Here is a 25,667-nt window from a genome sequence, read left to right on the forward strand (position 1 = left end):
AATTAGTAAAAATTATTAAACAATATAGTTGTAGCTGCAATTTTAAAAATACAGTGTGACCTAAAAAATAAATTCAATTTACCTTCATTGACCACTGCAGCTACTCTTCCTTTATTTGCCATCAGTTCACTTTCAAAAGCAGCATGCTTCTGTATCTTGCTTTGCAAATTGGATGAGTCTCTGTAGTTTTCATCGCTAGCCACCTGTTGTTTCTGATGAAGCCAACCCTCAACTTCATATATATTTCTAAGGAACTGATGCAAGTGATGGCTCTCCAATAATTTCTTCCTTCTTGCCCTTGCGCTATTTTGCAATTTATCTCTTCTAGCACAAACAGATGCTAATCGATGCTTAATAACGTTAGCATCTGCATGTTCCTTGGACAAAATCTCATTCGCAAATTTCTCCAATTCGTCAATACGACCCAATTGTGAGACAAGCATTTTCTCGAATTCCTCGTGTTTACGTAACAATGTTTCTACACCAGATAAAGATTCACCAAGATCGTCATTGTTCAGGAACGCTTCTTTCGTCGCTAGCCAACTGTCTGCTTGATCAGCTTGTTCCTTGAACAATTGCAATTGATGTGCCTGTGTTAATTTTTGTCTCCTAGTTTCCCACGCATTGACCAATCCTTGTCGGAGCTCTTCCAAATGTTCCAAGTTATCTTTGATATCTTCGTTAATAGCTAGAAGCTTCTGTCCATGTTCTTTCAAAGCTTTAAACGTATCTTGTCTGCCATCAATCTCTGCTTTCCTCTCTTGATGAAGTTCTAATAAAGCTTCAGCTTCAGATATTGTTGTTGGTGGCTCAGACTCATCCATACGTTTAATTGTATCAGCTACCCAAAGTTCTAACTCGAGTAAATCGGCCTGGAATTTGTGCAGAGTATAAGCTTGATTTAAGGCTTCACGACGATGTTGAGTAAATCGTTGCAAATCGTCCCAATTGGACTGTAATTCTGATAGTATTCCCATTATCTGTGGAGCCTTGTCTGGGTACTTTGATGACAAATCTCTGGCCTCTGCTTTGTGTTCTTTTAATTTTCCTTCTATGGCAGTCATATCTCGCTCCATTGCTTCTTGCTTTCTCTGCAGTTGTTCAACAGCAGGTAGATCCTTACCGACATCAGTGGTGTTCATGGCGACTGCTTTTTCAATGACTCTTTGACTAGTATCATCTATGTCTCTGTTAAACAAATGAATCTCCAAAGCTCCAGCTAGCATTTCCCTGTAAGCACTAAGTGCTCCTTGCAAGCCTTTCCATTTGTTGTTAAAGTTGTCACGACGTTGTTGAATAGCTTTCGATTCATTGTCCCTGCCCTGTTTGATCAATTTATCAGCCAGAGCATTGATAGCCTTTATTCTAGAATCGTCTACTCTCATGTCACTGTCTACATCATCAAGTTTCCTCTGCAGACTTAAACAGTGTTCGTAATCCTTTCCGGTGTCTCCAGCCTGGACCATCATCTCTTTGTCTCTTATCCAAGCCTCAATCTTTTCCACTTGGTTGTTGAATTCCAGAATATCCTGAGCTTCTTCCAAACCTCTACCACGGTTTCCAGACTCGAATAACAGTTTTCTCCAAGAAGCATTAAGATGTTCCAGTTGTTGTCGAATTTCAGTACTTGCTGGATGCTTCTGTTGAAGCAGTCTCTCTCCTTTAGCCTTGATCTCTTCAATTCTGCTCTGATTCGCCGCCAATTCAGCTTGGAACGCTTGGTGTTTCTTCAATTTCTTGATTTTGTCCTCCAAACTGGACACTTCACCTTTCGATGCCTCGGCTTCCAGTTTCTTCTGCTTTTCGCCGATCCAGGATTCAGCTTCTGCAACGTCTCTAACAAATTGAGCGTGTAACAAACCAGCTTCTAACTTCTTTCGTCGCGTCTCACAAAGATTTCGAATTTTTGCACGTCTCTGTACAACTTCACTTAATCGTCTGGCAATTGTAGGTGAGTCAAAGTGATTCTGAGCTAGAAGTTTGTCTCCGTGCTCTTGCAGAGCAGTTAGTTTTTCTTCTTGTGTAACTAATAGCTTTTCAAATTCGTTGTGTTTCTTTACTTGAGCATCTACTTCTTCAACGGAATCACCAAAATTATCACCACTTAATGCAGCTTCTTGGGTAGTTGACAAATTGTCTAGTTGTTTAGCGTCTCGTAAGAAGAAGTGTAGGTCTATCAATTGGTCCAAATGTACCTTTTTCTGTTGCCAAGCAGTATGTAACTTTTGCCTCTCATCTAACAACTGATTGCATTTTTCCTCGACCTCTAAGGCAGCATAATGACCAGTTTGAACCATAGCCTCACCCAAATCAAGAACTGAGCTAAAGCTATCTTCTCTTGCTTCAATTTCTCCTTTCAGAGCTTCATGTTCTGCCTTTAAGATCTGTGCACTCGCCGCATCCCTAACTTTGTCTTCAGTTGACATTGCAGCACGAAGTCCAGCTGCCCAGTTCATCAAATCTCTAACTTGAGTCAAAAATCGTTGCAGGTCACAACTTGCTTGCAACTGATCTCTTCTGTGTGCAGATCTATCTTTCAACTCTTCCCACTGAGCAAGAACAATCTGTTGCTGTTGATCAATATGCACTGCATTATTTCCTGGATAATGTGCTTGCAATCTGGAGGCATCTTCAACCAGAACTTGAAGTTGTGCTTCCAAGGCGACTAGATCGTTTTCGAAACCTTCATGGCGTCTAATTAACGCAAGCACAGAATTTAAATCACGTCCTAGGTCTTCTGGTAAAGCTGCTTCCTTCTCCTGTATACGAGATAATGCTTCGGCTACATCCCGATGGAATCTGTGAATTTCTCCGGCTGCTTGTAACCTCTGTTCGCGGTTTCGAATGAGACCAAGAAGATGTTGCCAGGATTCCCTAATAAGTTACGGAGAATATTCTTAATTTTATCATTTAGATGATTTTTACTGTTTAATCTTCTTTCATAAAGACTACAAAACATGCTATAATATTTACACTTTATGCAACAAAATCCACCAACTTACATCATAAGAGCATGCTGTCTCTGCACTTGCGTTACAGGGTCATCATCGTCTTGTCTGCATTAAATATATGTACAAAAACAGTTAGTAACCCAACACCGATATAATCATATCCTTTATTCTATATTACCCTTTTGCAATCATATTAAAAACTATATTAACTATACATTACCAGAAATAGTGCATTATTAAATTCGAAAGAGTAAACATGCATTTGGTGAAATAAAAGATTCCATGTAACTTACACCAAAATTCTAAGTCCACATTATATACATCATTGAAATTACAAGATCAAATCTTACCCTAATTGTTCTTGTCGTTTCTCGATATCTTGAATATAAGGACTCTCATTAGCTATTAACTTTCTGGCTAATTCTTCACATTGGTTAAATCTTTCAGAACCAGCCTCTATCCTGTGTTTAAAGTCGTTGAATTTGGCTTGCAGTATTAATAAATGTTCATAGTCTTGACCATAGTCTTCAGAAGCTGCTGCCTGTTCCTGTTCCTTGATCCACTGTTCTAATTCTCTGCTTTCTAGGAAATATTCATGTCGATACATGCTCTCCATCAGGCGTTGCTGTCTTACTGTAGCCAATCTCTGTAATGCTCGCATTTGTTGGGCGATTGCTTGTTGCTTATTTGCTATTGCTTTGCTGTCAGGATGTTTCGCATTGATCATAGTAGCTGCAGTGTGTCCCATCTCTGTTACAATGCCATTGTAAGTGTCTAACTCTAGCTCAACCGCCTGAAAAATTATATAACATTATATAAAAAATAGAATTTTCTTATATTAATAAATTATATTTTATAAATATTATTTTTTTTATAAATTAAAGACGTGGAGGTCAACCTTGTGTTTTGTTAATAATTTTGTAGCGGCATCACGATCTCTGCCATAATCAGTTGAACTGAGAACATCGTTCTTTTCATTCAACCAACTTTCAACTTCCCCTGCTTCGAAGAAGAATTCCTGCGCTTTTAAAGATAAATCTAGAGCTTTGCTTCGTTCTCCGGCCTTCTCTTGCAGGTCTTTCCATGCTTCATCAAGCACATCGCATAATTCTCGTATCTATAAAGGAATTAAATATTTTAGTATAATTTTAACATGATTGTATAAGCAATAACATAAAAATATAGATCAGGAAACATTTTACACATAATTTTTTTATCAACATATAAAACTAAATAAAACAAAATTTTGTTAATATTTAAAAATATAAAAATAGCTTAAAGCACAATGTAATAAAAAATAATATATTGTGTAACAAAATATATTTCAACGTTAAAATAAATCACGTAAGACAAGCACATGCATGCAATAAAAACTTCCCTGTTTCTTATTTACGATATACATCTAAAATTTTTAACTTTTTGCACCGGAAATTTTTTTAAAAAATCTTGATTAATTAGATTAATTTTTTGATTTTTACAGCTATTTATCAAATGATATTGTTACTTTTCAAACAAAACAATGATATCCATGCATCTGTGCCGACCTTACCTCTGCAGACCCAATATTCTTGTAACAGTCCCAACTGTACAAAAATTATAAACTTTTATTTTAAATTAATCAAGTATCTATCAAAGAACAATAACAGGGAAAATATACGCATCTGGTTTTCCCTAGAAACCTTTCAAACAATATTTTTACTATATATATTATTACCTTCTTTTTCTCTGGATGTGCCTGATCGATCAAAGCCTGTCCAGAAGCGGCAGTTTTGTCTATCATTGGTTGATGGCCAGCAATTTCTGCTTCTAGTTTCTTGTGTTTCTTATGCAATGTCTGAGCTTGATGCAGATTTTGTCCCAGTGTCGTAGAGGATGCTTGAGGAAGATGATCTTTTATCCATTGTAATTCAGCATCCAGTTCAAAGCCAAACTTGTGGAATCGTAAGCTTTCTTCTAACGCGTCTCGTCTTCTCTTGGCTGGTTCTTTCAAGCTATGAAACCTATCAAACAATAAAAATTAAATTTTAAGTATTTAATCATTTTTATCATTACTTTTATGTTACACAGAGCATTTACGCACTTTCTTTGCGTGGCTTGACTGGTTTTCAATATATTCGCAGCATCAAAGTGACCTTCATGAGCCATCTCTTCACCCATGGCAACTAGGTCATCCACTTTCTGTTCCCATTGGCACATATCGCTCTCAAGTGTTTGATGTTTCTTCAACAACTCCTTACAACTCCTAAGATCCATTCCCACTTGTTTACTTTGCAAAGAATTCTCTATTTCTTCCAGTTTCAACCTGGCATCTTCCATTGTTCTATTGTAACCATGTTGAGAAGCAGCTTGCCTCAACCTGCGACCTTTTTCCAAAGATAAGGCCACCAATTGTTCCCATTGATCATTTAATTCTTTTAGTGTTTTTCCTACATCATCTGATCTATAGTTCTCTTCAGATATCAAAGCTTTCCCAGCTTTATTCACCGCTCTTAATTGTCCCTCATTAGCTCTTAATTCTCTTTCAAACGCTTCGTGCTTTTGAAGCTTTCGTTCAAGATTATTTAAATCTCTATAACTTTCATCAGATGCTGTCTTCATTTTATCACCCAACCAGTCTCGTAGGTCATCTACTTCTGCAGAAAACTGTTGATAGTGCTCTGAGGCTTTTAAGGCTGCGCGACGACGCTGAGCAGCGTCCTTGACTTGATTTCTTCGAGCTAAGACTTGATTTCTTCTGTCATTAATATAGTCTTTTTCATAATGATTTTGAGCGATTAATTTGTCCGCAGTATCACTAAACGCTTTCAATCTGTCATCCTGAGCGTGGAGAGTGTTTTCAAACTTTTCATGCTGCTTCAATAGGGCTTCAACGTCATCGAGAGATTCCCCTAAGTCAGTAAACTCTAGAAACGCTTCATGAGAACTAGTAGTAGCTTCGATTTGATCAGCTTCGCGATTGAACTGCTGTAGCTCTAAGCACTGTTGCAACCAGGCTTCTTTTGCCATCCAATCTGATGTTACAGCCTGATATAAGCCATGCAATTTATCTAAACGTTCACTGACATCCACCAGGGCTGGATTACGACGTAGTAATTGGTTCCCAAGTTCTTCAACCTCCCGAAATCTGAACAGATAGAAAATTATTTATATCATTGTTTCAATTAATTAAAAAAATCCATACGAAATATTTAAATACTTACTCATCTTCTCGAGTTCGTATGTCTTCTCCAAGTTCCATGTGATGTTTTCTAAGTTGCTCAGCTGTAGCAACGTCCCTAACAGGTTCCTCGACCTTCATTGTCTCTTGCATATCGGCAGCCCAATTAATTAAATTCTTTGAGCTGTTCATGAAAATCTGTTGACCTACTGCATCTTCCAATCTTGATCTGCGTTCCTTAGCCTTTGTTTGAACTTGATTCCAGAGTTCTTTGATTTCATTTTGTCTGGCATTCACATTGTTCAATTCGTGTGGATAGGAGCTCTTCACGCTATTTGCTAATAAGTTTACTTTTCGTACTTTTTCTTCGACTGGTGCCAACTCCCTCTCCAAGTGTTGATGTCTTCTTTGTAGAGCCTGGACTGTCTTCAGGTCTGGTCCGAGTTCTGCAGTGTCCAACTGAGTAATTTTTTCTAACATCCAATCATGAGCTTCGTCACAAGTTCTGTTAAATAATTCCACACTGGAAGCTCCTTCTAGGCTCTTTTCTTTCTGTGCCTTTAACCTGTTCAGATGGTCCCAAAGTTGATGGATATGCCTCTGCCTAGCCTTGACTTTATCCAACTGACTATGTCCTTGTCTAACGAACTCATCGACTGCAGCATCTATAGCTTCTACTCGTTTGCCTGATGCTGAAAGATCTGTTAGGAACTTTTCGTACTTTCTTCTGGCAGTTTCAACATTATCTCGTGTGTCATCAGCTCTCAACATCTTTTCCTTATCCTTGATCCACTTCTCAAAGTCATCACATTCGCGATAGAAACCATAAAGTCTTATAGCATCCTCTAACAAAGCATGTCGTTTCAATGCCAATTCTTGAAGTTCGCTATAGGTATCATTGATCTTCTTCAGTCGTTTCTCCACACTATCTCCATCAGATGCAGTCTTCCTTTTAATTGGTTTCACCGTTGACTTTATGGACTTCACTCTTCTGACTGGAACTAACTGCTTAACCATTTTCGTTTTCTTCACTCTCTGTGTAACCCTGACCTTCTCCGGTCTTCTAACCTGAACTTGTATCACTTTAGGTTCCAGTTCACGTACATAATTCGCTGGCACGAATCCATCAGTGCCATCTGCTTTTCGTACGCTCCACCAGTCAGGATTTGTCTTATTTAATAAAAACATTACTTCACCCTTTACCATTTGCATACCTTGGCCACTGAATGGATACAAACTCTTTACTTGGGGTACCAATCTATCTTCAAAAACCGTTCTAGGTTCTAGTCTTTCTACAACTTCATCCACCCATTCATCTTGAGGAACTAGTCTAATTTCTTTACCTAAAGAAAGAAAGAAACATTTTTGAAATTTATTTCATGGAAGAAGTATTAAAGGAATTTTTACTAAAAACCAAAACTTACTCCATTCTTCTTGTTCCAGTTCTGCAACGGGTTCTGGGTCAGCGGATAATTCAAGAGTAGAAATTCCAGACTTGACAAGCTTCTCAGCCTGCATGTTTAGCGATTGTACATCACCTTTGTATGCATTCAGTTCTCCTTCCAAGTCCTTGTGTCTTTGTAAAAGCGCTTGAGCGCTAGGTTCATCAACGCCATAGTCTTCAGAGGCCACAAGGGCCATCTTCTCATTCATCCAGGAATCCGCCTCATTTGCATCCGCGTAAAATTGAAAAGCTTCCGCTGCATCATCTAACTGTTTCTTTCTCAGGGCAGCTAACTCTTCTAAAACCTTCCAATGCTCTTGCAACGAATCAATGCGATTTTGAATTTCCAAAGCTGAAGGATGACTGTCAGCTATCAATTTTCTTCCAGCATCACATAATTGTTCAGACTTAGGTCTTCGTACTTTCATTTCATCCTGGAGGGCTTTATGCTTCTGTTGCAACGAAATTACAGCACGCAAATCCTTGGCTGATATTCCAGCTTTGCAAATACGTTGCTTTTCAATCAACCAGGATTCCTCATCCTCATGATCTTGGAGGAAGTGGAAGAAATTCCTGGCGTCTTCCAAACGAGCCTTGCGCTCCTTACTGTATTCTACTAAATCATCATAAGCTCGGTTCAACATCTCTAACTTTTGTTGTAACAAAGGCACCTCCTTGCTCTGAGGTTGTGCCAAATGCTGAGTTGCTTGCCTACCAAGTCTTCTCTGAGTCTCTCCAAGAGCAGTTACTTGCAACTCTTGCAAGCTATGCTTCTGTAACAAATCTTCGACTCCTAAAAGATGTGGACCAACATCTATACTTTGGAAGTTCAGTTGCAGCTCTTGTATGGAGGCCAAAGTTGTATCAATCTCTCGCATGAGACTCATGAGAGAACTCAGGGCAACTAGATTAGATTTGTGATGATCTAGGAGTGCTAGAAGCTCCTTCCATCTCTGGAGGACTTCCTGTTCCCTGACTTGCACTCTTTCTAACCCATGGTAATTTTCTCTTACTAGTTCCTCTGACATATTAGTCAAGTCATGAAAGCGTTCTTCGCGAGCTAAAATATCTGCACTAATAGCTTCGTGTTTCTTCACTGTGGCGTCTACTTGGGCCAAATTGCTACCATATCGTGGATCAGTCAAAACTTGAATCATTTCTTTCAAGTAACCTTCTCTTAGAACGCTTTTCCTTTCAAATTTGTAATTTAATTGCTCTAGTCTTTCTTGTCTAAGGAGTTCAGTCCTGAGGGCTACTTCTCGGCGATGCTCAGCTCGTTCTAGTTCCACCCAATTTCTTTCGATATCGTGTATTAATTGACCTTCTTGAGGCGTAAAAGCAGGCTGGTTCAAGGATTTCAATTGAGTGTTAATGTGAAAATACAGAACTTCTATTTCAGATCGTTCCTTGTACTTTGGTGGTTTCTCTACTGTTCTGTATTGCTTGAAAGCTAACAATTCTTTCTGAATGCCTTCCAAGGAATTGGGGAAGTTTCTGTTTTCTAATACTTCTATCTTCATCTTGATCCATTCCAACAAGTCTGTTGTAAGCTTTTCATAGTGAATTTTCATCTTGTCAGCGTCCATCATTTGTCCCACAATCTACGGAGAATAATATTGATTTTTAAGATTATTTAATAATTAAATCAATGAACTTTAAAGAACAGATGTATAATATAAAAATTCACTTACATTCGCGATTCTTTTGCCGCTCTTGATCTCATTTTTCATCCTGGCGAAGGTGTGGTAGTAAGAAGCAACGTACGTGATGATGGATTTTTCATCAGGCCGAGCAGTGTCAACATCCTCCGCGTCCAACAATCGCGGAATTCCAAGTTCCGAGTTGGCCACGTCGAAAGCATAATTAAGATTGTCGATATTTTTATTTTGCTGTAATTCTGACCAATTGACTAGGTCTGGTCTGTGAGCATGGATAAGGGCATTGAAACCAAGACCGCTTCTCCATGATCCTATAATCAACCATACATTTATGTATACATATGTACAAATTGTAAGTTAATTTCGTAATTAATACAGAATGCAAAATAATTGAAACTGCTGCATTTACCAGTGAAATCTTGAATATTAACACCAGGATATCCATTAGTCTTCCTCTGACACCAGAGTAATAGAGCATCTTTGGCCGATTTCTTTTCACTACTGTCATTTTCTTCGTCTACGTCAATCTCAATTTCTTGAATTTGGAATCTCAAGATAATAGTCCAGATTAAACCCAGTATCAACCTTGGATTTCCATCCACTATATCTTCTGCTCCTATACTCTCCAGACGAACCTATAAATCACAAAAAGTTAATTAATATTATAAACAACCAAGCTTCGAATATGTCTATCGTAACAATCATAATAATTAATCGGTAGACTATGGGTTTTATGATAAATTTAAAGAAACAAGAACGGTACAGAATGTACAATATGTAAAAATATCTAAAACATCCGAAGCACAATCGCGTTACAATATTTACTAAACGAGACAAATCTTCATTTTGATTTCATTTCTTCATTTGATAAAAAGCTCATACAATGAAAACAATCCCAAATATTTTGGACTAAAATCTCCAAAGATCAGGAGATTAAAATGCCCAGAGGCTTTTCCAGAAATTCCTTCATCAGCTTCCATTAAGTAGTCCATCAAAATTAAATCTAATACAAGAGCTAATTATACCTAAACTAATAATCATTCCCACAATCCTTCTTATAATTTTATTTAAGCTCCCCCCTTCCTAAACTTTATTAAAACTTCCAATTCCCTGTTCAGGTGAATGCAAACGTATAATATACCCATAGAGAATTTATGAGGAGGGATCGGTGGACTGCTAGCACAATGATAATTCGCATTCCAATGTGCACGTGTGCATAAATCTATGTGTACTCCTGCGCGCGCATGCACGAATAAGTAAAAGAGCGGAATGCACGCTGGCTATTGGCATCGTGCGTATTGCGTAAACAGTGGGTCTTAATAGAGGCCTGTGCACGAGCATCTTGCTATGATAAAACGGGCATGCATTCGCATTGCGTCATGTGAAAAGTAACAACTGCTAGACGGCCTTGGGTACAGCACATTGTGATAATGCACTTATTGAAAATAAAGGAGCCAGATATACAAGGTACTGGGTCATCCACTTCTGGTTGTCATAAACGTTCGAAAGTAGACATGAATAGACGTTAAATTGAATAATCACTGTCACTTTTAGCTTTGACAGTTGAAGAATATTTCTCCTGAAAGCTAACGAGGAAATCGAGTGACATATGCGCCACTTTCCTGCTAAGATAAACATAGAAGAATGTTTAATCTACGTGCCGTTATTTTTACAGATTGGAGTATCCGCAGGCTTATTGGAGTGCACAGCACAACGATAATATCGACCAAAGTGTCATGGATACTAATAACCTAACCTAGACAAACTTATCTAGCTATCTAACATCGAAAATCGATCTCGTTGTATCAGGTTATAGATATAATTATATTTGACACCTATTATTTACTTAAAGGAGGTTATGCATTTGTAGGAAGATACAAAGATCTATAGAATGCGCCTAATAAACAATAGCATATGAAATATCCAAAGAACTGTACTCGTTATAATTAGACTCTGGATGTTTATGCAAAGAATGCATATAATATAGAAAAATATATAAAATATTCAAAACACAGCAATTGTTATAATATTTAACATGTGAAACGAATTTCTACATACGTCCCATTTTCCTATTTGTGTTCATAAAAATATAAATTTGCACAAGCATCCGCAGTCCAATTATAATCATATATAGGATCTCGGTTGCATTCATAAGAATATAAATTTGCGTGAACATCCGCGGTTTACTAATAGTTACTATAAAATAGGTAGGTAGCCATTATAAAATGGTATAATTTATTTTATAGTATAATTTCTAATTTATTTTATATGTTTTAATTATCACGTAGATAGTGCACGGTATACAACGTTCGTTTATTTGAATTGTAATCATACAAGTGCATAACAAATATATTGTGCAACCAGGTTGATCTTGTAGAATGAAGTTGTAGCGGTGTTTCAACATCGACTTATGACTTCATTGATTCCTCCGACACGTTCGACGGAACGTTATGAACGACGATCCCGAAGAAACGCTCGTGGGCCAACAAACAGCTCGACTACGTTATTATACTTAATCGCGGTGTGCGCCCGAAGCGCGACGTTCTCGCGATTGCTGGAATGCCGTCCGATCACTTGTACCCGGTCTATCAAGGCCGTTGGGAAATGAAAATCGTTTCTTTCTGGTCGACTTATGGAATCCAAAACATGTGGGACATTAAGAATTTACGTGGACGGGGGAAAAGGCATCGATGGTAGGTAAACACAGGTCGGTATAAAAATAGAGTGCATTCTGAAGATACAACCTGGTTCCACTGCGATATAACAGTTAGCGATAAAATCAAATTGCACGAATGTGCACCAAATCGTACTTGCCGGTGAATTGGGTCGTTCACTTATAGATCGGTCGGTAATTTACCTACGTTCCATAACTGCATAAGCAGTTATTAAATATTTTATTAAATATTGGAAAATTCGCTACTATGCTGTTGAATTCCGGATTGTAGAGAACGAGTACAACATGTTATAATCTTTTGAAAACTTTTTTCAATAAAATGCGATAAAGTCGCACCTTCGTACCTTGAGAGTTTCGAACAAAAATAATCATATTCTACTGTTTTCTATGACTGAGATTCTATGACTTAAAACAAGAGGAAAATCAAGAATAACACAATTACGCTGGTTTTGTTTCTGAGAAAATCGATGACTCCACTTGTACCATGAATACAATACCTGAAGCAGGATGACCATTCTGTATATGGTTGGGAAAATAGTTGGGAAAATGGTGTGAAAAATACCGTAAGTGAGAGGAACCAGGACAAAGGTACAGATTTTGTATGATTAAATTTATGGTTTTGATGATTCGTCGTAGTGGATTACCGTTTATATAAATATAGAAATGAGTGTCGCTGTTAATGGCATACTGATGACATCATTGCAGATTGTCTCAACAAACTGGCAATACATTTTAGTACTTATACTTTATACTGTTTATAGTATACTACTGCAACAATACTCTTTAGTATTTTACTTATTAATATTTACTATGATTATTTCCATATTTCCCGTTCCATTTCATTTCAAAGGAAGTTACAAAATGAGAATTTCGATATAAAGGATAAAATATCACGGCTGTCTTTGCTAATGCGAAGGTCTTTAAAGGAGAGATTAAGTAAAAGAGCTAAATGGTACCAGAAGACGATTTACCTACATGACCACTCTCATTTACATACGGAAGTTATCTATTTCTCTAAGCGCGAGCATCGAACCATTACGTTCCATTTAATTAACAATGTGGCAGACAAGCTTCCACCTCGAAGCGCCTCGTAGATCGATGTTAACCACACGTTAGAATCAATCATCGCGCGTTCACCGGTGAAACGATTAGCTTACGATGAGTAAACAAATGTTTGAACGATGCGCATTACACGGCAGAGCAAATACGTTGCTTCCTGTCGCGTAATTTGTAGTCGTGACGCTCGCTTCGTATATGTAACGATCGACGCGATCGCTCGATAATAACAGATTCAAGAATATTTGCATAATACCTACCAGAGTACACGTTAACCATTTCGTTGTACCTTTTATCAATTTTGCCATCTAATATATTATGAGAACGTCGTCGTTACAAACTAGTGCGAATGTTCTACAGGATAGATCAGTTTGATAGAAGAGTAACTATTGTAGATGATGTATCATTATCGGTCATGCTTACGATCCCGTCGCGTAAAGCTCACAACCTAGCAACATAACAATTTTCTAATTTTGTTTATTTTCTTTTAGATCTACGACCAAAACTTGCATGATGCTTATTTATCACAGATTTGTGTCAAACTGAAGAAGAGGAAGGCTAAAATCTAAAGGTTTGAGTTCTTAAGAAATCAAGATAACTGCGACTCTTTAACTCCTTTAAAAGTAACTAACTTAGAAGTTATTAAAATTCATTTTCGAATAATGCTCTGCTTTCAGGCTTTCTACATTTTTCTACGTTAAACATGACCAACTCCAGTCACCGTTTCACGTCACGACGTTAGGATACGGTTACCCTTGCTCGCGATACAGATCATTTCACTTAACGCGTTTCAACCACTCCTCGAGCGTGCCGTAGCTAGTGATGGGATCTGAAACACTTCAAATCGTATCTCATCTGTATATTCAAATCACTTTAAACATGATTCGAAGCTTGAAACCCTTGATCATGTAAAAGGTCTTGAATCTTTAAAGTCTTGGCAGTCTTAGGAGTCTTGATCACCATCAAAGCTTCGATTGTCTAGGAAATGTTGAAAATCGTGATCATTTTAGAAGTCTTGATCGTATCAGAAGTCTCGATCATCTTGTGAAATAAATGTATGTATGATAATTTGATCTTTCAAAACTGAAACTAACAGTTTCAAAACGATCAAGACTTTCGAGACTTTAAAGACTCAAACTTATCAAGATTTACAAAAGAACTTCAAACTTCGAATCATGTTCCAAGCGATCCGAATTTGTCGCCTCATGCACAATACAAATTCGAAGCGATTCGAAGTGTTTCCAAGTCCCATCACTAGAGCCGCAATTCGTGCCTAATAACTGAGCGAACACGACAACAAATTGAAGGAGCCAACATCCAAACGCACAGCATGATTTTTGGACGACTATTATCTTCGTGTCTGTATTTCGCTACAATTTCATCGACACGTCCGTTAACCCAGGTACACACATTGACTGTCGAATTTCCAACCAGCCAAATTGCATACGATCACGTTATAAGCGTCCAGAGTATCAGCGTATGGTGTATGAATAATGAATGAGCCTCGGACTGCATAGTAAGACTGAGAATACGGTCTTATACGGTACTGTTACATCCAGCGAAAAGGTGGGGTTGCACAGTTAAAACTCGTGCAACGAGACAACCGGCCAATAAGCAGGCATAAAGACGACGGCGTTAAATAACCGGTACTCGTCCTATCGGCCGATTGCTTTTTGTTGTAGGCCATGGCACGTCAGCTCGAGGCTCGAGCACCACTCTGTCGACCAGCGAAACGGCTAATGTTCTTGTTTTTTTTTTTTTCTTGCCTTCTTTCTGTTTTCATTCTTCTTCTCCTTCACGTTCTTCTTCTTCTCCTTGTTCCTTTTTGCCTGATTCTTTTATTCTTTGCCGAGTTCGATCGAATCGAGAAAGATCGAAAGGACGCGTTCGATGGAAACAATTTTTTAACAAAGGACTCGATCGTGTTGCGTTTGTCTTATGTAGCATAAACGTGAAATATATTTAAGGAATCGTAAGAAAAGTATGTTTTGTAATAAGATGAAATTGTAATGAAATTTAGACATATTGTATATTGTACAATATCTATGTTTTAGGTCAGGTTTCTGTATAAGAAGAAAATAGAGTCACTCGTCATTAAACACAACAAACATAGAAAGAAGACTAAAAAGGAAACACCCAACAGACCTCACAAAGGATATAACTTAGCAAACACGATGATGGTACCCCGCTGGGGGTAGCCACCCACATACTATATTTTTATTTTTATTTTTTTTTTTTTTATTCACTAAGATATAATATTTTACCAAATGTCCTTCTGGACAAATTGTAAAAATTCAAACAATAAATAAAAAAAAAACTAGTCATTAGGAAATGTACCACAAACCTGCCTCATCAAGTAGCTACATATTCTGAGATAACACAAGCAATTTGCATCACACTGAAGCTAAGAATTTTTGGTACCATCTTGTAACCAAATGACGAAGAACATACACATTACCAATTTAGCAAAATCCTTTTCAATAGTCTATATAATTATTTAATTTAATCCGAACAGATGCATTTATTCATCTATACACGGCATAAAATAGAGTTCCCTGTAAGCGCCTGTATGTTCAGGGCTAATTTCAAGGACCACTTGAAGAATTTCGATGCGGTGTTCTCGAGGAAGATTTAGATGTATGGAACATTAACCTACGACAAAGGGGAGCAAGAATAGAACATTAAGAATATGAACCAGAGACAGTACACGGATATTCGTAACAAAACAGCGATGTTCTTCGCTGCGATCATGTTTAGAATCGCTGCCACAATATAGCGAGACGATATGATCCCCCCTTCGAGCAACGTCTTTCTCTTCTTCATTCTTGGTGCGCGGCAATGTCAGAAGCTTCACGACTTCGTTGTGTGACAACCGGTGTTGTTTCACGGACATTTACCGAGCCAATAAAGATTCACGAGATTGTCAGCCATATTATTAAAAAAGATCATATACACATAATACATATTATTGTTGTTATTTCTATAATCAGAGGTAGGATCACAATAGTCATTACTATATTGTACGGATAAATCTATGACACCGTTTTGAGCCGAAAAACCTTTACTGCACACACTTACATGGACTAGGGGAAAAAAGAAACAAAAGAACTTAAAACTATTGATTGAGTCTATCGATTGTATCTAGAACAATCTTCTAGTTACTGTTTTTTCTAACTAGCGCATCTGCATATGGAGGGCGAGCACGAACTCACGTTGTCATTTTTAACAATCGTAGTATATCATAATTACAAATATTCAACTTGCAAATAGGAGAACATTTATTACAATTCGTGTTAAATTCGATTCTATTCGCGCTGAAGTTTTTCCATCGGTGTATACAGCGTCATTTAAAAGGACATAAATGCCTCCACGGAGTGCGTTTATCCCAAGTCAATAAATTCATGCTCAAGATCGATATCGTGTGCATTTAACGTCTCCCATAAACTATCGAATCTTACACGGTGAACTAGTTCCGTTGACCAGGTAACAAGCATTGATCGATTAATTCCATCAGCATTGCTTTGCAGCAACTTTACGCATCATTTTCTTGTTAGACAGGTTGCCTCGGCCATCCTGCACGGATATACGTAAAGTCGACGTCCTTAAATGCATCATGCGTCTCGTAATACTCATCCGATTATCCGTTCATTCATTTCGCTTAATTGCCCACACCGTTATCAGACGGGCTTTAAGCTGAACGTCTGAGGAACGCTGTATCCTCGGTTGTTTTATAACAAGACAAGTTTATTCATATACGGATCACGTTATGATAATGTGCGATTAAATTCATATATAGGTAACTATGCTTGCAGAGGCAAGTGAGACTAGTTATGGAATGTGTGAGAGAGGATGTTGAATCACAGGCTGAAGCTATAATTACGTACAAAGATTACGGAGAAAATAGTAAAAAGAATAAATTATAGTAAATACACCACCTTTAATATTTCTTTAAATCTTCTTAACCGCAGTACATTTAAATTAGTTATCGGTCTATTAGCAGGGACTTTCTTAGATCTTTGGAATTAATAAACCGCGTTATTTACACTTCATTTTCCTGAAAATATACAGTGTAATACACATATGTAAATTCTACTGATCTCATATTTTTTAATTTCGTTAACTCTAGTACATTAACATCAGTTACTAAGAAAGAAGTTTCCATGTAGAAATTAACGAACAACGTTATTTTCGTCTCAATTTCTTGACACGATACAAAGCAGAGAAACGAAATTAATACCAGTGTGATGAACATATTACAGTAAACAACAGGGTTGGCAGACTGTGCGAAGCCAATGGAATGGTACTAGGCATTCTTAATGCATTTAACGTGGAATGCAACTCCTACGTTCCCTGCATCGACCGACACCGTGCTACAACTCGCCTGTGAACTCGCTCGTTTCGTCCGACGTTTACTGGCTAAAATGTGACCGCTACAATATAGCGTGCAAAAACGTGCACCGTAACCGGCGATACGATCGTTATTCAATAATTTACAGCTGGGTGGTCTACGTATAAGTCGCGCAAGTCAAGATGAAAATCGATTACCGCTTTTGTAAGAAGCTCATGTCCGATGAAAAGGGTAGTAGGTAGATTGGACCAGCAAGAATCACTGACTGCTTATGAAGAAACAAATTGGAATCTCATTGTGTATGCTTGTTCGCGTGTTAACTTTGACGGAAGTGATCCCAACATGCTTTGAAAGCGTTGCATTATAATCTGACTTTAATCAAGATGATCACAAATCTATTGTGACTACTAGATCACAATGTAAGATTATGGACCTGATTACGATGGCTTGCTAATGGCACTCTTCGTAGCATGGTTTTGGATAGATTAATCATTCGTGTCACAATAAAATGCAACGGAATCTCAGAGCAACTTAACTTGTTATCGAAGATATTGAACAGCCATGATAATTTGAGGCTTCGACTCCGTCGAAGCAAACAACGAGCAACCTTCTGTTCTCTTCTTTTGTTGCTGCGTATTCCAAAACATTTGCAACATACAGCAAATTACAGAAACATTTTGCCCACATTGAAGTAATTGTGATTTTTTCAAGAAACATGGAACAGCAACAAAAAGATTCACAATGTTGTTTTAGTGAAGACGTAGCTTAACGATATTGATCTATGATTCTAAATCTACAGTATGACAAAAGATGTATGTAAATAATTACTATCCATTCTAAAAACACTATAACTAGTCGAATTCCAAATTCTCACTTAAAAAGTTCTCGGCATTAAAAAGTTGCAAAGAAGATTTAAAGGTAATCTAAACTATTAAAGGAGAATACACGTATCAGGACTTACTATTCTCAAAAGCACTCTAAAGTTACGAGGAACACCTAAGAAGAATGTAAAATGATGTTAGGATATCTAGAGTACAAGTAGAAAAAGACATAAAGAAGAAGATAGAAAAAATGGTCCAGGAAGCCTAATGGCGACAACCGGAGCTCGAATTACGCGGAACGTCCAGTGGTACAGGTTTAACGGTAAAAGCGGATAAGCGACTCATCCGTGGTGCTTGTACGATTCCTTAAACGATGACGAAACATCGAGAATCATTCGTGTTGCACCGCGTGCGCTGCACGGTCACGATCAGGAATGTCCTTTCGCGAGCTGACGTTCGCGTGCCTTCGATCCACATTCCGCAGTCCTGCCAAGAATGCGCATCGCCAGTTGTAAACGATGCCGTAGAAAAACCGCTACATGGCCCGACTTAAACAAGGGGGGAAAGAGAGAGGATAGGGAAAAGTCTAGTGGATGAAAATTACTAGCGAATTTGAAACATGTTTGCCCCTTTGATCTCCACACTGTCCGATAGCGTTACCCGATCATGATTATTTTCACTTGAATGACGCTAATTCAGCAAGTTTATTTGATTTCTCTTGGAATGTGAAAATAGGATTCATGATTATAGAGAGATAGTAGAGAGAGAGAGAGAGAGTTCTTACGCATGTAATTTTGCGAATAATTCGTCTATTTCTGTGGGAAAGGATTTCAGACAAAATATTATTTTATATTTTTATATTTTTTCTACGTAGTAGCAATTATCTTGAAGAAGTTAGAATTATAATTTGGCGAATTGAAGAAGTAAGAAGAGAAGATGATCGAGGTACTTCGTTAAAAAAGATTTACAGAGATTCAGCTAGAAATCGTTATCGTTCGTACTAATCATCGTGAAGATACGAGATCCCATGTAAATAAAGATATTCGTATTATGTTTGATAAAATACGTTCCAAGAAACGAGCGTTTCTTCCTTATCAATTTTAACGACACATACCGCTATAATACTTGAATATATAGTAAGACCCATGTCACTTTTATATCACAGCATCGAAGCGTCGGTAAATGGATTTTATTACACGAGACAGCGCGTGAATACGAAAAATTCGCAATTCCTCCGAGTCGTCAACCCACTAAACGTGAAACTTATCTCCTGAGGAACATAATTAACTCACTTCTTTCTCCCCTTTCTTTGCGGTAAAGATGCAATTTTTGCCATAAAAATATTATATAGATATATATCGTATGCTTATTTTTATGCAAATGGAAGGTGACTTGTAAATGGCTTCATTTTTTAAAGATTTAATTTATCGCTTGATCTTTCTTAAGTAATTAGTATGGCAAATTTAATTACCAATCTTTGGTAACTTAACTGACTGAGTAATAAAGATAAGAATTATTAAGTACACAAGTAATTATTGAGTTAATTTCTACAATTTCTTCCTTTTACGTCACTTATACAATTAACTCAACAATTATTTACAGTGATCTTTTTGTCCTTCACTTTTTGCACATTCCAATTAACATAAAAAGATAACAAACCACAGGTGCAAACCACGAATGTTATACGATGTTTTAACCAGAAGTACCTTGTACGGTTATAGAGCACAAGGTTGATCGAGAAGCCTTCAACAATACCCAGAGAATACATCACTACGAAACAAATAAATCAGCTTTCGTAATGATGAACCGGCCGAGGAACGCTGTTCCAGTCTCTGACCAGCAATTCCGCAATATTTCGTTCCTGGCCAATGGCAATGCAACCAACTGCAGACGATGCTATCATAGCAAACCTAAGACGATGAAGTTCTTTCTTCCTGAAGAATTCAATACTCTGTTCACGTTAACCGTAAGTTTGCAGATTATCATTAAATCACAAACTATACAATATTAAATCTTTTCCTAATCTATGTTTTATTCCTTCAATAAATCACACGCACATAAAATAAAATTATAATAAAAAGGAAATATAGTAACTGAAAAAAAATTTACAACGCTCTTTAGAGTAGTTTAAGATCGTTTAGCGTTATGTACCTTGCAATAAGCTGAAATTTATCAAGTTACAGAACAGTTCAAAAAATTCAAATTGCCGGAGTGTTTTAGAGGTTATGTGCAAGAAACGTAATTCCATTTGCAACGGGATATGAAACAGTATCGAACATCGCTTTGAACAGCTGGCCAACGAGAACCAACCGCGAAGATCAGCAAAGAGGTGGATATCTGTTAGAAGGAGGTTGGGGCCGCGTCCTTTCGGTTTTACGACCGTTTCGCGATGTTGATGGCCCACTGGCCGTTTCTACGAGGCAACTATTCCGACAGAATCGTAAATACAGGGAAACTGCCATAGCGAGGGCGAAATAGGAGTGTACAGTCTGTACAGGTCGTTCTAGAACAGTGACAGTTTATATAAATATTTTTTGATCTTATATATTATGTATTATTGGTTCTTTGTATTGTTTAATTGAAACACCCTGTACAATTGTTGATATAGATACGTAATTCTAATTAATTTCCAAGATAGTCTGTATATCCCGATCATTTATATCAATGTCTCTTTAATTTTTATTATTCCACTTAAATTTACTGTATACTACATGAAGGGTTCTACAGAAATTAAAATTGACTTAACTCCTATATAGAGACAATCAAAATGTAGAGGTTATCTAACAAGAGTATAAATAAGAATCTGTAGTTTTGATATTTAAAACTTTTATATAAATTCAAACGTGAAAGTATCCAAAGAATGAAAAACGGTTATCTAATGTTTGTATTAGAAAATAAAAATTTGTTCAAGAAAACATAGGAATGATTGCCCACACTATGACCATACATTCAGTTTTAAGCTTTTCTATAAGTTTCTATAGCTAAATAAGATAATGTGTGCAACACAACTAAAACAGTTTGTAAATCACTTCATACATGACATTCGAAAGACTGTATAACTCTAACCAAATCTAACCTAAACTTAATTCCAACAGCGACCAAACCAGCCTAACTATGTACGTGTTATGTATATACATGACTTATGATACTTGGAATGTCCTATATAACTGGTAGCATCTCAAGAAACTATCATTTCAAACCATTTATAAAAATCTGAACACTTCAATTAATCCTATATATCTACATTTCTGTATCACGTTGTATATAACTTTTCATTTGAACACGTGTGGCCAAAATTTTGAAGCGTCCTATACTGCTTTCTCTGACGGGTGCTAAAAAGAGAAACTTGGGAAATGCATACGAGGTCACCGGCATAAAATCATGGTTAACTTAAAAACCGAATATTTATGAACCTCGTTGGCCATTAATATCGATTGTTTATAGGGTACTACGTACACACGGAAGAACCGTAAGCCATCCACAATTTATCAACCTAACCTCCATCTTAATTTTTAACAACCACTTTTTATTATACATCTTACATTTACAAGTCAATTTCCTTTGTTAAGGAAAATAAATCGTGCAATATTTCAGAAGCGTAGTGTGCACCGGATATAGAACAGAATACCGGAAGAGGACGAGTTCCGATGATAATTGTTCCACCACAAAATCGATCGTGACTCACGACGACATTAAGTCAGGCATCCTACGTAAATCCTGCGTTTCATTATACAATTGTCGGTGACATCACTAATTTATGTTTAAAAAGCGCGAATCTTTCTTTCAAGACCGCTATAAATCAGCATTTGACGTAATCATAAATCATCATTATAAATAGAAGATAAGATATTCACACTCATTGTATCATGTCATTCCATAAATAATGTACTTTACATTTTGAATTTCTATGAAAAAACATTAACTGGCGAAGTAATTTAAAAATTCACAATTATTATAGAAAAATGACAAATGGTTTTGCCCTGGTAACTATCTTGTCTGTGTACCACAAACGATTCTGGTTGTTTCGACGGCTATTTCTCTACGGTGAAAATAATGAAGCATACAATGACGAACATGTGCCTTGTCAGCGTTCATTATTAAGTTTGCGAAATATGAATTTATTTATCGAACCATAAACTGTTGTATTTCTCTTGATATATAGAATTACTAATCTCAATAACGAAAAAGAAATTTGGACAAATTTTCAAAGATCACCGCTCAATTTTTAGCGCTATCTAAACCTAACAACGAGAACTTGAAAAAATAGACAAATTTGTAACGGAGTAACGAATAAAAATCTTTAAAAAGATAAGGGCCGATTATCCTTTGTAACATAATATCACAGCAGATTGTGATTTTTACAAAATTTTACAATTCAAGTTGATGAACAACTCTTTTCAATACCACAAAATCCGATATTCTGTTTATTAATTGTATTTTAACACATTCAGAAGTAATTGCAAAAATTCTCTTGATCTTCGCACTATGTCCCTGTTCCAATTACTCTCGCAGCATTAACTCAGTCAATAACTGATAACACCAGATCGTTCCAATTAATTGTTTACCGAATTCCTACGTCTATCGTGGTCTCAAAACAAAGGTTATCACACGTTATTCGATATCTTTACGCTGTTAAATATACAAGGTGTCTAAAAACAAAACGTTCAACATTTGTACAATACATAAGACACACCATACTGAGCCAAAAAGATTGTTAGTAAACACAGGTCAAAAGCTCGACCGTTTTCGAGATATATACATTTTTTTATGTTAGCATTATGATTGACTTACTGGCTTCTACGTGCCGCATGCGACGTTTACCTCAATGTTTATGAATCACGTTCTCAATATCCTCCATTGAACCTTTTATTATAGACGTAACTATTTGAAAAGCAAAGTGCATTCTTCGCTGATAAGTGACCGAAGAATTACGTAACCGAACCCAACATGCTTGTTGAATAATTCGTCAGAGATGTGGAATTTTCAAGAGAAATCGCGACTGTGTAAGATGAAGATGCCAAGCGTGTATGAAAATGGAAGGAGGACGTATGGAACAGCTTCTGTAAATATCGAGAACTGACGATACTAATATATAAAAATATTTATACCTCAGAAATGATTGAGCTTTCGACCTATATGTACTAAGGTCCTTTTACTCAGTACGATGTATCCTATGTACTACATAAATAATGAATGGTCTCTTTTTAACACTTTGTATAATCTGCGACAAGTCATTCTGATTCCTCGCTCCTTTCACGATAATTGCTAAGAAATGCAAGTCACACGTTCCTCTGGCTGTACTTTCACCGAAACTTTTTACTTGGTCCTTTCAACGAGTCAGCTTTTAATCACGCGTACATGGAAAAATATAAATAAATTCCTCCACTCATCGGTTTCTTATTGGTTAAATGATGTAACACGTGTGAATCTTGGTAGTTCTTTTGCAAGATGGCGCAACTAATGCGAAATTATGAATAGGCTATGTTACAATATGAAGTAAGGTTAGGAACTTAATTGTACAGGGTGATTCAGTTAAGATTTCTACAGTACATTCGTATGTTTCTAGACTTGCGATTTTGATTCGATGAATCAATGATTGTTTAGAAGCAGCAGGTTATCAAATCTGCACTATTTTTCAGATCATAATTTATCAATATTAACAAAAAATTAAATGTTTATGTACTTATGCATTTCTATGAAAGATATGTGGAAAAATGTACAAAATATCCATGTTCTATCTGTTTGGTTGTTTTTAGATTCGAAAGTCTCGGGCGCCAGGAAAATAATAATTTATTTAAATAGCTTACGATTACGATATGAATTTATTTTTATTTGACCAATACCAATCCAATCCAGTTGCCGTATAATCTTTAGGCTCATTTAAATCGGTACTACGATTTCACCGATCCTAATCATTCATATTGAAAGGAAATAATTTAATTTTCTCAAAAGAAATTTTTACTTCCTAACAAAATGGATATTTCTCATTAAAAAAAAAAATAAATAAAATAAAAATAATCATTCTGAATCTCACGAGTTCCCAGTTTCAAGAGTTCCGAAACACAAAGCTTCGGGTTTGAGTTTCGCGAATATTCCAAAATCTAAAAATCGCATCTCGACCTATCTCTGGTTAAAACGCTATTCCTGATCGACATCATTGAATTACACGTTCTGTGAGTGAAACATCAGGAAAGAAGTGTCATTGAGCGTCCACAGACAGTCAGAAGCGTCGGCTAAAGGTGTGGACAGGCTCGTAAGAGCGGTTCTTCGTGGCGGAACAGCGTCTAACGCGAAATGATCAGCACACGAGCAACGTATGTGCCGTCTGGTTTCATTTCACATCTGCGGGACTCACGGTCTAGCAAGTTTCGCCTCGGTCGCTGACCCTTACTTCTCTCTTTCTCTCCATGTCTCCCTGTTTCGCTCCTTTGATCCTGCCTCCAGTTCTGTCCTCCTTCCAGAGATCTCCTCCTCTCTCTGTCTTTAATTGTACCCTTCGAATTCGATCCCTTTCGTTTATCCGTCGCGAGATCCTTCTATTCGGATCTCGAATCGATCCTTAACTCTCTAATTTAAAGGGTCTGTTGCAATCGAGATACAAACTCACCTTCGAGTAATTCGAATAAACCAATAAAAACCAACTGAACATCGATCAAAATGAAATCAATCACTTTTCGTACGTGTTATTGATTCATAATTAACTAATATTCGTAGTAAACTCCTAATTAGAGAAGATATGAGACCAAGTGCAAACAAAAATTACACTAACGCTCCATTTATCCGAACTTGAGGAGCTCATCAATTCTCCTCGCTACCAATTATTTTTCGTTTACATAATAGGAGCTCGCATTTAGATAAGAGAATTCAACCAACAGAAGTTCTGTTAATCGCTCATTAATTAAAGTTACCAACAAATGAAGTTCCTACTGTATTCCTAACTGAATACTAAACTGCAGATAAAGACTAATTAAAAGAGAAACGTCTAGAATTGACTTACGTTTTTCAACAAGGCAATATAATTAGGCCTCATACGTATATCGACGACGAGCATGCATGCGTAATATCCCTAAAACACCAATGTTTCGATATTCCAAAATACATTCTGGTGCTTCAAAAACTTAATACTCCTAAACAAAAAGGCTTCGGTACTCTAACATTACAATACTCTAATACTCCAACGCCTTAATAATTCAAAATTCAAGTCAAAACCTCAAGTATCCCAAAAACCAAAAGAATTCAACACCCTAATATCTCAATATTCCAATAATTCACTAAATCAATATTCCAGCATTGTAAACTCATCCTAAATAACCTATCTATAATGCCTTGTACAATATATTTTACAACCATTTTAAAACAAAAATTATTAGCACTAAAAATCTTAAAATTCCTCCTTTTTCTCAGACCGTACCTACGTTAATCCTCCCTTATCCTTGAGATTAGACATTGAGAAATATTACCCTTGTACGTATGGTTATTTCAAGCTGCAAGGGGACTACGGTTTCTCCGAATGGCCCGAGGCTACCTCCCTAATTACTGTCGGCTCCGATTCTTTCGG

At 36.9% G+C, this 25,667-nt stretch overlaps 1 protein-coding gene and 1 long non-coding RNA gene across 5 annotated transcripts in view; one reads left to right on the top strand and one right to left on the bottom strand.

Moving 5' to 3' along the window:
• Positions 1–25,667, bottom strand: part of Kst (spectrin beta chain, non-erythrocytic 5 kst) — a 60,210-nt gene that overhangs the window by 6,199 nt on the left and 28,344 nt on the right. For 3 of the 4 annotated variants that reach the window (XM_072015834.1, XM_072015833.1, XM_072015831.1), the window contains exons 4-13: positions 9,620–9,845; positions 9,244–9,521; positions 7,533–9,153; positions 6,152–7,451; positions 5,032–6,075; positions 4,666–4,951; positions 3,850–4,068; positions 3,302–3,744; positions 3,003–3,056; positions 83–2,874 (exon numbers count right to left, since the gene is read on the bottom strand). In XM_072015834.1, the coding sequence (XP_071871935.1) occupies positions 83–2,874; positions 3,003–3,056; positions 3,302–3,744; positions 3,850–4,068; positions 4,666–4,951; positions 5,032–6,075; positions 6,152–7,451; positions 7,533–9,153; positions 9,244–9,521; positions 9,620–9,845 (8,263 nt within the window). The remainder of the gene's footprint in view (positions 1–82; positions 2,875–3,002; positions 3,057–3,301; positions 3,745–3,849; positions 4,069–4,665; positions 4,952–5,031; positions 6,076–6,151; positions 7,452–7,532; positions 9,154–9,243; positions 9,522–9,619; positions 9,846–25,667) is intronic. The other variant, XM_072015832.1, reaches the window with a different exon arrangement.
• LOC139993784 (uncharacterized) lies at positions 15,934–21,090 on the top strand. The gene is made up of 3 exons (XR_011801460.1): positions 15,934–16,423; positions 16,495–20,075; positions 20,330–21,090. It is a non-coding gene; the product is annotated as an uncharacterized lncRNA (long non-coding RNA).

The sequence above is a fragment of the Bombus fervidus genome, chromosome 13 (genome assembly GCF_041682495.2).
Source record: "Bombus fervidus isolate BK054 chromosome 13, iyBomFerv1, whole genome shotgun sequence".
NCBI classification, from domain to species: domain Eukaryota; kingdom Metazoa; phylum Arthropoda; class Insecta; order Hymenoptera; family Apidae; genus Bombus; species Bombus fervidus.